The sequence below is a fragment of the Hevea brasiliensis genome, chromosome 1 (assembly GCF_030052815.1).
Source record: "Hevea brasiliensis isolate MT/VB/25A 57/8 chromosome 1, ASM3005281v1, whole genome shotgun sequence".
Lineage (NCBI taxonomy): Eukaryota > Viridiplantae > Streptophyta > Magnoliopsida > Malpighiales > Euphorbiaceae > Hevea > Hevea brasiliensis.
Window position 1 is genome coordinate 125112995 of NC_079493.1, and position 15816 is coordinate 125128810.

The 15816-nt window shown below is 32.6% G+C and overlaps 3 protein-coding genes and 1 pseudogene across 6 annotated transcripts; 1 reads left to right on the plus strand and 3 right to left on the minus strand.

Moving 5' to 3' along the window:
* LOC110670655 (GDSL esterase/lipase 4-like) lies at positions 1-2005 on the plus strand. Its single transcript, XM_021832777.2, has 5 exons — positions 1-529; positions 621-742; positions 970-1197; positions 1445-1694; positions 1779-2005. The coding sequence occupies exons 1-5, from the start codon at positions 274-276 to the stop codon at positions 2003-2005; spliced, it is 1083 nt and encodes a 360-aa protein (XP_021688469.2). The 5' UTR covers positions 1-273.
* Positions 2006-4297: 2292 nt separating this feature from the next.
* On the minus strand, positions 4298-6147 carry LOC110670592 (GDSL esterase/lipase 2-like; annotated as a pseudogene).
* Positions 6148-8507: 2360 nt separating this feature from the next.
* LOC110670619 (uncharacterized) lies at positions 8508-10018 on the minus strand. The gene is made up of 3 exons (XM_021832720.2): positions 9254-10018; positions 8979-9074; positions 8508-8871 (listed from the first exon to the last, which is right to left on the minus strand). The coding sequence occupies exons 1-3, from the start codon at positions 9806-9808 to the stop codon at positions 8809-8811; spliced, it is 714 nt and encodes a 237-aa protein (XP_021688412.2). The 5' UTR covers positions 9809-10018; the 3' UTR covers positions 8508-8808.
* Positions 10019-11809: 1791 nt separating this feature from the next.
* LOC110670584 (ethylene-responsive transcription factor RAP2-12) lies at positions 11810-15394 on the minus strand. 4 transcript variants are annotated; one of them, XR_009150665.1, is made up of 4 exons: positions 14934-15394; positions 12544-13459; positions 12318-12415; positions 11810-12088 (listed from the first exon to the last, which is right to left on the minus strand). XR_009150665.1 is itself a non-coding variant. In XM_058151505.1 (3 exons), exons 1-2 carry the CDS (start codon positions 15217-15219, stop codon positions 12588-12590), a joined length of 1158 nt encoding a protein of 385 aa, XP_058007488.1. In that variant the 5' UTR covers positions 15220-15394; the 3' UTR covers positions 12202-12415; positions 12544-12587. The 4 variants fall into 4 exon arrangements, 2 of the variants coding, with proteins under 2 accessions (XP_058007488.1, XP_058007491.1); XR_009150666.1 differs by having other exon boundaries at positions 12540-13459; XM_058151505.1 differs by lacking the exon at positions 11810-12088 and having other exon boundaries at positions 12202-12415.
* Between the last annotated feature and the right edge of the window lie 422 nt (positions 15395-15816).

Consider the following 15816-nt stretch of genomic DNA (forward strand, 5'->3'; position numbering starts at 1 on the left):
CAGCAGCCCACGTTCGAATCATGGTTGGAGCAAAAATTCTAATGATATTTTCATTAACAAGCCATAGAAAGTCCAAAGAGATTACAATGGAAAATTGAAAGTTATTCATTTGACCTTAATCAAATTCCAACTTAATCGGCTGCTTAGTCCCAAAACATTAATAGTAAAATTAGTTTCTAACTTCCGCGTTTTGAGGTAAAAAAAAAACAGTTCTTGTCTATATAAAGATGAACATCAGACCACGAAACTTGGATATATCTGTTAAAATTAAACATGGCAATAAGCTTAAGGTCCCATATGTATTTCTTGGCTTTTTGTGCAAGCCTTCTCATCCCAACTAACTGCCAAACTGAGCCTCCAGAGAACCATGTTGCCTTGTTCATTTTTGGCGATTCACTATTTGATGCAGGAAACAACAAATTCCTCAAGAATGCTGCTTTCAGGGCAGATTTTTGGCCCTATGGAGAAACATTCTTCAAGAATGCCACTGGGAGATTTTCTGATGGTCGATTAATTCCAGATTTCATTGGTATGACACTTTCTTTTTCTTTTCTTGCTCATTCTTTGTTACAAAAACGGGTTCTGAACTTCTAATCAATTGCATCTTCAATTCATTGCAGCTGGGTATTTGAAGTTACCGCTGCTTCCACCGTATCTTCAGCCTGGTAATCAGGACTATATATATGGAGTGAACTTTGCTTCAGCTGGAGCTGGTGCTCTTGTTGAAACTCGTCAAGGAACGGTTTGTGATCTTGCTTTTTATATTGTTTACGATTTTTACAGCTTCAAATAACATTATTAATTATTAATTTATTATTCTCTCCAGTATACAAATGAAAATGTTTCAGTTGATTGGATTCGCTTCATCGAAGGGGGTTCCAACTTGACACCTTACAGGCTCACCATTACCAAAAAGCCAAAGCTGACTGATTGATTCCTATCTTACATTTTTTTTTTTTTGCATGACAGGTGATAGACCTTAATACTCAGCTTGGTTATTTCAAAGACGTAGAGAAAAAGCTGAGACAGGAACTAGGTGATGCAGAGACTTACAAATTAATATCCAAAGCCCTTCACTTATTTAGCGTTGGAGGCAACGATTACATAGCATTTTTCACAAATTCGACTGCGTTGCGGTCATTTTCCAAGGAGGAATACGTTAGGATAGTTATCGGCAACCTGACAACTGTGATCAAAGTAATAATATTGAAATCATTAATTTGAATATATTTGAGTAAAATTCATGCAACATTCTCACAAGGATAGGGAATAAGAAGATACGCTAAAATCAAACCATTAAAAATAACTTGTATTAATTATTTTAAATTAGATAGTTAAACTTTAAACCACAAAGTTATATGAATCGGTTGGATCTGGACATGACAATCCAATTTTACATATTTACAATCGCTTAATTAATTATGTTTACGTTATGTTGTTATAGGAAATTTACAAGAATGGGGGAAGGAGATTTGGATTTGCAAATGTAGGGCCTTATGGTTGCGCACCATACAGTAGAGCACTAAGTAGCAGCGGTGGCTGCCTGGAAGAAGCCACAGCTCTAGTAAAACTACACAATAGAGAACTTTCAAAGGTCCTTGAAGATCTACAGAAAGAGCTAAAAGAGTTTGGTTATTCAATTCTTGATTTCTACACTTCATTAAGCAAAAGAATGGACAACCCTTCAAAATATGGTACGTGTCTACGTATACCGTTGACGAAATTTTTATTTAAATAATTATGGAACTAGACTTGCATGTTGTGATCTATTTGTGAAGGTTTTAAGGTGGGGAAAGTGGCTTGTTGTTGCTCTGGGCCTTTTAAAGGAATTTTAAACTGTGGAGTAAAAAATCAGTATGAATTGTGCGATGATCCCACTGAGTATTTGTTCTTTGATTCTGCTCATCTTACTGACAAGGCCCACAATCAACTTGCTGAGCTCATGTGGAGTGGAAGCCCTGATGTTACAAGGCCCTCCAATCTCAAGACAGTCCTGAAGGCTTAATTAATTGGACAAGAAGTGTATATATATATATATATTCAAAGTATGTCATCTATAAATAAATAAAATAAATAATAAAATAATAACATTCATAAAGCTCATCCTTTTCATGTAAAACTGTATTCTGTCATCTTCAATCATCATAAAATAATCATAGTTATAGCAACATATTCAAAGTACCACAAAATTGTTATTTGTGCTTTGATTGGACTGTGCACAGCAGGGTGGCAACTGGTTAAATCTTTGTGGATATTCCACTCAGTCGAACTTAATAGAATAAATTTAAATATTATATAAATAAAATTAAATTTAAAAAATAATATTTATTATAAATTTAAATCGAATTTAAATTTTATATATTAAATATTTCATTTATATCAATACTTAATTAAATATAAAATATATATTTTATAATAATATTTATAAATTTTATATTTTATATAAAATAAAATTTAAATATTTTATAAAATTATTGCTTTTTATATAAAATATTAATTAAAATATATAAAATTAAATGGATTCAATTTTTTTTTTGGTAATAATAATCGGATCTAAGACCGGTTCGGGTAATTAAGAATAAATTTTAAACGAATTTGGAATAGGTTCAAATTTAATAATATTAATCGAGTTTGAGTTTGAGTAAAATAATTTACATAGGTACCCTACCTGATCCTACCCGTTGCCATCCTACATACGGGTTATATGAGCGAACTAGATGATAGACCTCCTCAAATTTGGAGATGCCGCATAGTTGCCTTTAAAGCAAACATTGAGGGGTGAGCATTCGATTTAAACCAAATCGAATCAAATTAAATTATAAAAATCGAATTACATATTTTAGAAATCGTACCAAACATCAATTGATGAAAATCGAATCAAACCGAATCGCTCTATTTCAATTCGGTTTGATTTGGTTCAAATCGATCGGTTTTAATTTTTGATTGATTTTTTAATTTAGACTTAATTTTTAAGTTATTTGATCTAATTTTAACTTTAATTTGAACCTAATAAACATTAATCAATGAAATTAAATAATTTATATACATATATAATTAAATATAATTCATAAATTTTTCATAAAAATAAATCTCAAAAATTGATTCAGTTCGATTTAATTTGATTTAAATATATAAAATTACTATTCAGTTTAGTTTGATTTAACTAATTTCTTCTCTTTAAAATCGAATCAAATCAAAGTAACAGAAATTTTTATAATATAAAATCAAATTAAATTAATTAAATTTTAAAACTAAATCAGATTCTCAATTTAATTTTTTAATTTAAATTGAAATTTGCTCACCTCTGCAAACACCAAGTCAAGCATTTAATGCTTCTCACATTATTAATATAACATTTAAAAGTTGACGGGTTACCTAAATCTTATAGTACAAATGGATGTCTTCCAAGGCTGCTGCATGTATCATGGCATTTAGCATGCCATACCTTTCAGCAGTACCAATGGATATCTTTAATTCAGATATTGTGTATCTCAAGCATTAATTAAAAAAAAAAAAAAAGCAAATAGCAAACAACTGTTAGCAAAATGGGGCGATGGAGGGCAGGACTGTTAAAATAATGTGAATCCAGGAGCATTCTAGAAAAAACAATGCTTGCCGCCAGTTTTAATGTATTAACATAGATATGAGTGTGTCCTTCTCACAATAATTTATAGTGTTTGTTCCCTTGTCCTAATATCTCCATAGAAATCTCTTGATCCCATTCAAGCTAAGGAAAATCTTTTCCAAATTCCAGTCAAATGTTGAGTCATAATAGTTTTTCTAATAATTTAGCAGTTGAAAGGGCATCTTGAACTTGCCATGTTTAAATTGCTTTCAGTTTCAGCTATAGTTCTCTCATTTTATCTCCTGCTTGTGTTTATGGGAATCTTCCAACTTTTAATTGGTAGAAAAGTCAGGATTAGAATTTTCTTGTTTAAACATGATACCATCCAATGAATCATAAGCTTATTGGATTGACTTGAAATTAGTGAAAGATGTTGAGTTGATTGTGCGCCCTGGATCAAAATATTCCATGATTGAATTGAAAATGCTGGAAGTGAAAGATACAGAAACTTCCAGATGATGATGACCTTTACTGGGATGCAATTGCATATTGCATAAAAGTTTTGAATTCAATACAAAATTTTGAAAAAACTAGCTGGAACCTAAAATATTTATCGTTTTACAATTAAACTAAATCCTATTATTTCTAAACACTAGCACAATTCTTTAATGATGAACAAACAATGGCATTTCTACCTTAGTCGCTGTGATTTTCCTTTCCATTGGTGGAATATTTTATACAGTAATAAATTGGGCCACTTGCATTTTGATAATCAGTGTTTGTCATTTTGTTTAGCTCTACTTCAGGCCCAGCCTCAAGGCCTAGATAAGGTCCAATGCCCAATTAACCAAACCAAGTCCCCCACCAAATAAAGTATTTTTTTTATTTATTCATTTATTACACAATATTTCAACGATCATAGCTATGTTTTGGGATCTGTCTCAACCAGTGTTTTAAGATTGTAAGGCCAGCTGACGTTGTGACCTCCGCTCCAGATTAGCTTTGCAAGTTGCTTGTAGGCCTTCTCTGTGGGATGAACTGGATCAAAGAACAAATATTCACTCACATCTTCACATACTTTATAATCTTTTGATATTCTACAGCTTGATTTAGTTCCTCAGAATGGACCAGCTCCACAGCATATCACTTTTGTCTCCTTGAAACCTTCACAGGTTAATCACAATATATGTTAATCCAGTACCAAAAAAGACACAGAATTTGGCCTAATTAACAGATAGGCATACCATATTTTGAAGGGTTATTAATTCTTTGGCTTAATGTAGTGTAGAAATCAAAGTATAAATACTTCAACTTCTTCAGCTCATGACTCTTTAGCTCTTTGAGTACTTTAGGAAGTACTTCATCGTGTAGTTTTGCAAGAGATGTGGCTTCTTTATCACGGTGTCCTCTATGCTGTTTAAGTGCTCTCATTTTTGGTGCACAATCAAAAGCCCCCATACCTACAAATGCAAATTTCCTTCCTCCAATCTTGTAAATGTCCTGAAACATAAAATCATAACCATAAGATATATGATCTCAGTTGTATCAGAGTTGGACTGTAAAGTCTCAAGTTCAGTAAGGAACAAAAGAGGAGACCAACTGGGATTAGCTCAGTCAGTAACTCAGTACAACTGCAGGAGTGGAGAATGTTATTTACTTTAATCGCAGACGTGATATTTCCAACGACCATCCCTGCAAATTCTTCAATGGGGAAGGATTCAAACACACTGGAAGGTGCTAAGTAATCGTTGCCTCCAATGCTAATTAAGTAAATGGCTCTGGACAACAATGTCCTTGTTTCTGGATCACCTATCTGCTGCTTTATATGTTTCTTCACATTCTTCAAATAAAGAACCTGAGTTTTAAGTTCCATCACCTATGTGGGATAAGTGGCAAAACTGAGATGAGAATTGAAGACACCAATCATCATATCCAAAAAGATAAAAGGCCATCCGATAAGACTCGAGTTTTTACTGACAGAGTTACGTAAACTAGTATATCATTGAACAAAATTAGGGAAATTCAAATCGATTCGCCTAATTAAGGAGAAATATCACATAACATACCCTTCCTTCATTGCCTTGATTGGTTTCAACTAAAGCACTGGCTCCACCTGAAGCAAAGTTTACCCCATCTGTAAATTGATGAATACCCGGCTGGAGATATGGTGGAATTAATGGCAACTTCAAATACTCAGCTAAAAAAAAAAAGGGACACAGAGAGAACAAAGAATCGATCAATTAAGCAAACATTCATTACCCATAAAGCGGAAAGAAGGGGGGGAAGCGGTGTTACCAATAAAATCAGAAATCAGTCGACCATCTGAAAACCTGCCAGCAGTTTGCTTAAAGAATGTTTCCCCGTAAGGCCAGAAATTCGCCCGGCCAATAGCATTTTTGAGATAGTTATTATTCCCAGAATCGAAGAGTGAATCCCCAAAGATGAATAAGGCAACATGGTTATGTGAATGATTTTGGTTGCTTGATGAGATGAGAAGGCTTGCACACAAAACCAGCAAGCAAAGATGGAATCTTGAACTTTCACTTTCCATACCCCTTCGCTTCCTATTGCATTTTGTGAACTGCTATTTATAAGGTTCTAAATTGATGCCCGAATAGTTTTATTTTTCTTTTTTGCCAAATGGTAGAATTTCATTCATTAAAGAAAATAACACTATCCGGTCCGAACCCAGCCCACAGAGTTCGATGGACTAAGCCCAGAGCCCACATGCCAGAAAGGCAAGCGCCGAGGTCCTCTGTGTAGGGCTGCTTGTCATCCAAAAATCTTTCACAACGCCACCTGCACCACTGATAGAATTGGCAATATTAGCTATTATAATAATGGTTAATTATTTTAATAATTATTAATTATTTTAATATTTATTAATTATTTTATTAATTATTAATTAATAATAATTAATTATTTATATAATTATTAAAATAAAAATATTTAATAAAAATAATTATTAAATTAATTATTAAATTTAAAAATAGTGATAAAATTTTATTGATTTTAGTTAAAATATTTTTTCAATCTTTAAAAATTTAGAGGAATAGTTTTTTATGAATTACCTTCTCAACCTCTAGAGTTAATATAAATACTATATTATCAAATAATTTAAATAAAAAAAATTAATATTTCAACTCTATCAAAATGTCAAACACTTATTTAAAAACCGTTACCAAATAGGGTCCTAGCCCCTGTTATAATATAACAACCACCAGAGCGGAAACTAAGGACATCCCTTCCACCAGAAGCCATGCAAGGCTAACGACACAGCTAACAAATTCTTGTGTTCCTGTCTTCTTGCAAATCAAAGATTATCATAAACAGCGGATAGGATTTTCAAAGAAAATCTATTTTGTGTTCGTTACTTAATTAGATTTTGTCGGAGTTAATTTCACTCATTATTTTTCAATGTTAGATCTCAACATCAATGTATGTTATAAAAACTTTGAATATCATTAAAATCTTTATTATTACAGCTTTTAAGTTAATTTATAGTTAAATTTCATTCAATTTAAATAAATTTTTATTTATTTTTTATTTTAAATTATTTTACTTTATTTTGAAAATATTTAAACTCTAATTAAGTAAGAATGGTTTTATTTTTTTTATATAAATTGATATTGCAGATAATTTTTGACTTTGCAAAATAATACATTTATATAATTTAATTAATATTAAGTACATTTTGTAGTAAAATTATTTAGATATTAAATTAAAATTTAAAAATTTTTGTATGATAAATAAGTTAAGAGATGTGTATGGTATATTTATCAAATATATATTTATCAAAGTTAAGGAACGATAAATAAAAATTATAAGTTAATTAAAAAACTTGTAATAGGATGTCACGTAGATTTTAATGATACTCAAATTAAAATTTAGAATTTTTTATAATATAAATTAAAATTAAGAGATGAAGTTGATACAACTATCTAAATTGAGATATTATAAGTGTAATTAACCCATAAAAAGTCAGTGGAATTATTGTTTTACTTTTATAATCAATAAATTCGTAATTTAACTAATTGTGGATAAGATCATCTCTCTTACATTCATAAAAGAAAATATTAATCTTTTTATAATATTTTTTTCTTTTTCTCTTTGATAAATAATTAATATTATTTACAATAATATTACTAAAATGTTATATAAATATTGTTATAATATATAACATTATTATAATATATTTTCACTTATTTACATGCAAGTATATTTTTATGATTTATTTATTAAACAAATTTATATTTAATATGTTATTTTAATAAATTATAAAAATATAATTTCTTTTTGTCAATTTTAAATATATGAGAATCTGTATACACATAACATAAAATTTAAAGTTTCTAAATTAATGATTTTTTTCATTTTTATTCTTGAACTTTAATTTGTTACCATAAAATTATTAAATTTTAATTTTATTTTATAAAAATTCTTTTAACTCGATTTTCAATTAAAATAAAATTATCATTTTACCCCTTTTTAAAAATAAAACTATCATTTTATTCTTTTTAACTTTCTCTCTCACCTTTACAATTAAATAAATTAATAATTATTTATAAAAAAAATTTATTTTATTTTATAAATTACAATTGTTGGTTGTGATTATTGTTTACAGCTCAAGCTTTTTACTAACACTCAAATTATTTGGCACGAACTCATAATTAAGAGCTTATTTGGCATTGCTGTTGAAACTGTTGTTCATAAAATCACTTTTTAAATATATTAGTTAGAGAGTGTTAAAAAATAATTAAAAATTAAATTTGATCAGTTTTAGTCATAAAAACATTAAAATAATAAAACATCTTTTTTCAAACTGCTTTTCTCAACAGTATCTAAAATGATACTTTTATTCAGAAAAAAAAATTTTAGACTCTGAAACTCAATAACAAACAGCACTTAAGTCTCCCATTTAAAATGGGTTGTTGCCCAAAAATTATCCACATCAATGAAATGAGAGCTTCTCATTCATATATCTGCTTTTCCTCTTCCTCTTGTAGTGAAACAAGAATGACATGATTGAAGTGAAACAAAGTATGTGCTTGGAAATCAAGGCACATAAATAAGTTTTCTTATTTCACCAAAATTATGAAATTTTTTCAAACTATGAAATTTTGAATTTAAACTTCAATTGTAGTTAAATAAATAAAATAATAATAAATCTGCCTGCTACTGCGAAATTATGATGATTTGAAAATTATCACCATCTATTTATGAAGGCCTGAAATGTACCATCTTTATAAATACAAAGCTAATGTACACTTCTTGGAGAAGGATGCAGACTTGCCAGGAAATGTTGCCTGATGCAAGAATTTAAAGAAAGATTACGGAGATGAGTTATATGGTAAATAAAGGGAATGCAAAAAATAAAACAAATTAAAAATAAGAGAAATGAAATCATACATACAAGATGATGTTGAACTACATCCATATTATTAAAGAGTTCATAATTCTTGAATAGAAGCTCTGCATAGTCCAAGTCTATGTCACAGTCCAATGCAATCTATAAGGCAAGAAATTTTCTGAGTAATAAATTAACGATGTAAAATGGGCTTACGAACTCTTGACAGATTATTAGAGAACATTAATTCATTTTAATTGATCAAATTTAAGGGAAGCACTTGCCTAACCACCAAGAGTATTGCACCAAATCAATGGATGAGTGCCAAGTACAGAACAAACCTTGATCTTTGGCGAGGCTAGGCGAAACAGGAACAGCTGAACTCTAATATCACCTATTGCTTTCACTTGAACAACCTTCTTCCTTGCCTTATCTTGCAACAAACTTTCACTAAGGATCTGGGAAACATTCACACAATGCAGAGAAATCTGTGTTGTTACTTTAATGTTGTCACTGTGAGCTGGTTGGTAGAAGCCTGGAACTCTGATTAGTCCTATTGGAATTCCATGGTTGTAAATATTAAGCTTTGAAGGGATATATTTGATGCCTACTTTGTTGTGGTTTTGAGCATTTAAGGTCAGGGAGACAACAGAGGAAATGAAAAGAGTTGAACTAGAATAAAGACTGAGCCTAAATGAATTCACCCTTATTGTTGAAAGAGAGAATCTTGGCTCTTGAGGCCTGAAAATGAAGATAACAACCAAAGCAGAAATTGCAATGGCTATGACTATGAATAGTAGAAAAGTGAAAGCAAATAAACAGCAACCCTTGAAAGAACAAGCATTGTAGAGACCTTGGCAACAGAAAGAACCTGAATTTTGTGTTGGAAGATCCATGGAATGTCTTCATTTTTGGAGTCCTAGCTAGGTAAAATGGTTTAAACTGTTATGTGATTTTGTGGATAGTTTATTACTGATTCCAAAGGGAGGAATTTCATGTTTACTTCTTAAGTATAGCATTCTTTTATTCCTTTCTTTAAGGTGGCTTCTCGTGATTAATTATCAAAATGCTAACTTTGTACCCAAAGGATCGTATACTTTTCTTCAATTCTTGGGCATTAACCCATATTGTTGAGAGGTTGATGGGCTTATGGGTCACTCACCATTTCATGGGCCAAATGAAGAAGACTCAAGCTAGATGGACCTTGCTTAGAACATTTTGGACCCAATACAGCTTCTCCTCTGGCCATAGACTATGCACTTTGGATTTGAAAATTGACTCCAGAGAACTTGCAGTGAGTCATGTAATGACGTGGCTAATTCAAAGGTACTATTGCAGCATCACTCCCAGAGGTAATGTTCTCTCGCCACCCGCCAAACCCATCTCCACCCGTGATATTACAGCTCACCCATTTGACTGTAGGCTAAGGCCAAAGAGGACAAGGCGACAAAGCGAATCATCCACCGACGAATGAATTGTTGGGTTTTTTTTTTTTCCTTTCCTGTACCATATTCATGACCAAAAGTGTCAATCTATGACTTGATCTCATCACCAGCTTCCCTCAATTTGAAGTCGCAATGAAAGAAATTAGTGGAGAGAGAGAGAGAGAGAGAAGCAGAAAAGTAGAAAAGCCTTTTAATCTTTAGGCATTTTGGTTAATGCAAATGAAACAGAGATGGGGGTGCATCATTTCCTGTCTATTGCCGCTACAGCTTTTGGCTTTTGCATCCACGGACAAATATCAGAAGATGCCCTTTTACACCCATCTCCCACTTTCTGTGTACCTTCAGCGTTCTATCCTTCTTTCGTGCACCTCCCATTTCACGTCGGAGACCCATGCACAGAACATGTAAGAATGTGCACAGCACACCCATTATTAATCGAAGACCAAAAATTCCAACTGATCCAACGGCGATAATTTGAATGCAATGAATTCTTTACCTTCTCTATAATAAACTGATGAGCATTAGGAATAGCTCTTACAAGCATTTGGCAACAATTAATATGCACATCTGCCAAGTCAGCATTCCTCATTTCGTATGTGTTCCCTAAGCACTGCCCTGCAAAAAGCAGAGGCCGGACAGGGCTCACATTCCTACGTTTTTGTGATCCGCAAAATATTTTAGGGGCCCGTCCCAGTTCTCTCTTTCACTCACCAACCCACCTCCTAAGTTTTGAAGATACTCTGGCGTAAAGATCAGAGGTGAGGGTGACCGCTAACAGGTTTGGTTCGTGGTGAGAGAGATCCAAATCAAACCATGAGAAACCGATTTTTACGATTTTAAGCCACTTCAATACTGATTGCAATTTTAGTTTTAATGAGGAGAAAACACGGCTAATTATTAGGTACACCAAGAGTACTAAAAAATAATACTCCTTGCACTAAAAAATAATACTCCTTCTCTCACAGAAAGTGAGTCCTTCCTATTATATAGAAAGTGAATCTCTCATGATTGTGAGAGAAGGTGTATGTGCACCGAGTGTACCTAATAATTCCTCAGAAAACACAATTGACTTCTCTTACTGATTTCGAGTTGATTCAAACCCATAAAATCATTGACCAGTCAAGGCCACCACCCTTCACTTCACACCAAGCCTTCCTCTTACTATGGTGGCTGAACGGATCACACGTTTGCCACCACTAGACACGATCATGTGTATGTAGTCGACAGAACAAGGTCCATTTGCTGGCGTACCAAAGAAATGTTGACATAAAATGATGACCCTAATCAAACTCCACCTCTCTCTCTCTCTCTCTCTCTCTCTCTCTCAACTACTACTTTCTTTATAATAAAGAAAAATGATTGCTTAATGGATTTTTTTTTTTTATTTTTTTTTTTAAATAAAGACAATTCAACTTCATCCACCATCTTAAAATAGAATTTAAGCGAACCAAAAACATTGAAACTCTCTAAAGGATTTATATGTGCGGCTTGGTCAAACTTCAATATAGAATAGTCTCGGAATTAAAAATGAAAAATAAAAATATCCTAATTTCGAGTCTTGATCTAAGCAACCTGGGTAAAGAAAATAGAACACTTCAACAAATAAAATAAGCAAATGGAATAGGTTCAATGTTATGGAAGGAACACTGAGGTCACAGAAGTCAAGGAAAGGCCTTGAAAGGGAGCAAAGCATAAGGGAAAGTCTGATGAAGACAAAAGCCATTTGAACTTCTATAGAGGAAAAAAAATTCCATTAAATGTTGTCACCAAGAAGCAGGAATTAACAGATTCAAAAATGATGGCCTCATGTAAAAACCTAAGACCATATTCATAGAAAACAATAGTAGAGATAAAATTTATCAGTTTTTAACACAAATCACACACAACATTGTCAATTACAGTCATTAAATTCAACAATCCAAGTCCAATGTCTCGACACGTAAAAGGGAAACTAAAATACCTATTTACTATTGTCCCAAAAGCTTCCTAGAACACTCTCCACAAAGGATTAAGCATGTTCAGGTGTGCTTGTACTACATATCAGAGAGAAAACCATCCCTACAAAGCCAAAGGAAAATGAAATTAGACAGTTACACGACCGTTAACAAAAATTTTTTTATTTTTATCAATATAAGAGAGCACAATCAAGCAATTATAAGGCTAACAGAAAGATGAAACTCACTAACATGTAGCCTTATTTACAGAAGCTAACAGGCAATTAAGATTTCGCTCAATAAAGACCCCCATCCAAATTAGGGAGGTCATCAAAGCTCCAAAGGTCCATTGGATTTCCACCATCCTGAGTTGCATCTCCATTAAGGAAGCTATCAAGCGAGGCCACCCAACTCCCATCAAGATATGGCATCTGAAAGTTCATCTGATTGTCGAAAGCCAACAGCTCTTCAGATAGAGATTTTTCATTGTTTTCTTCTACAGGAACCACATTTCCAGAGTCAGACTTCATCCGCTTTTTAGGGCTAGCATCCTCCATAAACAGAGATTCATCAATTTCTGGAGTAGCTGAAAGAACAGATGAGATTTCAGGAGTCTTTGAGGCCTGATCTCCCAATCCAAAGTCAGAACATTCAAATGAGTTACTCCCCTGATCAGAATTGAAATACATGGGGACATTATCACACGGAGGAATGGATTTGACTGTAGCATCTCCATTGGCAGGACAAGAGTCCATTAAACCGAACTGATTCACAAGTGGTTTCTCATCAACAAAGCCCAAGGTATTGTAGTAGTCCTGTTCTGGATTGCTCAAGTAACTCAAACTCTCAGTCACATTTGTCTTAGCAAGTGGTTTCTGAGTGTTTGCCTTAGTTGTACACTTCTTGGAAGCACGTGGAGCTTCATCAGGAAAGTTCACTTTAGCTTTCTTACCACGAATTCTGCGTGCCTCGGCATCATATGCTCTTGCAGCTTCTTCAGCAGTATTGAATGTTCCTAGCCAGACACGCACCCCTTTCCTGGGGTCACGAATCTCAGCAGCCCATTTTCCCCATGGGCGCTGCCGGATTCCTCTATACAGGTTCTTTCTCTTTCTCTTTGCAGATTTTTCAGCTTGCCCATTGAATTCTACAGATTTTGCAGCAGAACCTTCAAAAAAAGATCACAAAGCAAAAGATATTACACACAGAAAACAATTAAAGGCATCAAATAATGCCTAGCTTAGAAAGTCCTATCCTATCATAAACAGGGAAAAAATTACATATTATGCAAAATCCTATCATCAGAGTCCAAATAAAATCCCCCACCAGAAGCCTAATTTCTTTCCTAGAACAATCTACAGTTCAGAAAGATGGAAAACAATCATCAGGTAAAAAATTAACAATCTTTTTGTACCAAACAGTTGTGTTTTGGGATAAAATGCAATAAAAAGCACTATGGATTATATAGTTGACATGTAACTTGTAGTCTGACGAGATATCAACCCTTCTACCATTCTTTTTTCAAACTTGAATAAAAATAGGAGATCTGATCTCATTTGATCGCTAGAAACATTTCACACATTTATTATTTTGTGCAAGAGCAAATTTTTAGCCAACAAAGAATTTTAACTGCTAATGATTTGAAGCTTAAATGATTAAGGGATAAAATAATAAACAGGAACAATATCTTACAACTATTGATTCAAAAAATCTAACTCAATCAAAACAGAAAGAATCATTATTGAAAAGTACATGCTATTGTATCACAAGTTCACAAACACAACAGCATGGAAATTCTTTTTCCCCTCTCGATCCCAAGAGCCTAGATTTGTGTCTGTTCCTTGTGTTAATGTTAATTTTCCTAATGATCTTTAGAAAATACAGAGAGATTAAAAGGAGAAAGAATAACTAAAGTTGCAGAAAAAGATAAAATAAAAGGAAAAAAGAGATTGTCCATTTGCAAAAAGAAACAAATCTAAAAACTGAAAAATAATAATGAACAAATTAAGAAATAAAACTTTAACCAAAGTTACCTTCGTAAATGAAAAATCCCAGATTTAAAACCCAAAAGCCTTACATAGTAGCAGCCATCACTTTACAGTTACACACACACACACCAGAATCAAGCACAAAAGATCTCATAAAGATGATATAAGATGAACTCAGAGACTAAAAAATTTCCTATGTTCTACTCAATCCCATAGAAAACAAAAGACACCCAGATGAAAATTAAGGGAAGAAAATCCGTTTTTTCCACAAAATAATCATTAAAGTAAATCACAAGAGCCAACATAGATATCTCTAAGTAACAGAAAATAACCCCTATCATGCGCTTCAAGTCCCTCAAAACATTGAAATAAATGTACAGAAAAAAAGTAAGAAACTTTTTTCCAAGAAAAAATATTTAGCGGGAAAAGCACATAAAAATCATAAAACCATACATGCAGCAAAGACAGCCCCAAAGAAGGAAAAAAAAAATCTGCTAGAACTAACATTTAAAAAAAAATTGAGCAAACAAAATCTAAACAAGAATCAGCTGCAGCAAAGAAACAACGAAACTATGACAAAATGACAACTAAATTAAAAACCCAAAAAAAAAAGTATAGAACATATGGAAAGGAGGTGGGTAATAAAACCATTACCACGTGAGAGACTGCGATTGCAAGGAGGAGGAGAAGCAGTAGCAGAGAAAGCAAATGGCTTGACATCAAGCAAGACATCATCTTCCTCATCGACATCAGACTCATCCTTAAACTCCTGGAAATCAGCCTCGAAATCATCGTCAAGATCGCCAACAACAGGCTTCGAGTACTGCTTCCCAATGGGCTTCTTTAGATCAGGCCAGAGAAAGTCCGCCGTCAACCGTCGCGGGGATCGCCCAGCGGCGGTGGGAGGGATGAAGTCGGAGATTATAGCACCGCCACACATGGTGGTTGTCGCTGCAGTAGGTGATTATGGTGATCAGAGGAACGAAAATGAAAATGATTTCAGAGAGATTGGGGTGAAACGGTGATTATAGAAAAGTTGAGGTACTGGGAGAGAATTGTGAGTACGATTTGTTGAACGGGTTTTAAGTAAGAACTGGGTGGAAGAGTTGGCTGTGAGCTGTGAGAAGTTTTTATAATTGCAAATCGTAAGGAAAGGACAACTTGGAGTATATAATTACCTTTTTGTCCTTGATGGATGAGTCGGGGATTGTTGTATTACCATAATAGCCTTGTGGATTCTATTGATTTACATTTGGACAGACACTGTGACAGTTTTGCACCAAAAGAGGGAGTAAAAAAACAAATTACGTTGAGAATTTTTATTTTTTATTGTTTATTAAATTAATAATATTATAATTTTAAAAATAATAAAATTTTAAATTCATAATATTATAATTTTAAGCCTTTATGTGTTTTACATAAAATAATTTATATATTAAAAATATCTGTTATAAACAATATTTTTTAATAAAATATTTTTTATTATTTAATTATAATATTAAATTAATATAAATTTTTACATTTTAATAAAATTTTT

Coding starts and splice junctions, on each gene's coding strand:
- LOC110670584 (XM_058151505.1), bottom strand. CDS start 15,219: ATGTGTGGCGGTGCTATAATCTCCGACTTCATCCCTCCCACCGCCGCT. Junction 13,460..14,933: donor CAATCGCAGTCTCTCACGTG/GTAATGGTTTTA, acceptor CTTTTTTTGAAG/GTTCTGCTGCAAAATCTGTA.
- LOC110670655 (XM_021832777.2), top strand. CDS start 274: ATGGCAATAAGCTTAAGGTCCCATATGTATTTCTTGGCTTTTTGTGCA. Junction 743..969: donor TTGAAACTCGTCAAGGAACG/GTTTGTGATCTT, acceptor TTTGCATGACAG/GTGATAGACCTTAATACTCA. Junction 1,695..1,778: donor GGACAACCCTTCAAAATATG/GTACGTGTCTAC, acceptor CTATTTGTGAAG/GTTTTAAGGTGGGGAAAGTG.
- LOC110670619 (XM_021832720.2), bottom strand. CDS start 9,808: ATGGATCTTCCAACACAAAATTCAGGTTCTTTCTGTTGCCAAGGTCTC. Junction 9,075..9,253: donor TAGCCTCGCCAAAGATCAAG/GTTTGTTCTGTA, acceptor CTTGCCTTATAG/ATTGCATTGGACTGTGACAT. Junction 8,872..8,978: donor ATGTAGTTCAACATCATCTT/GTATGTATGATT, acceptor TTCTTGCATCAG/GCAACATTTCCTGGCAAGTC.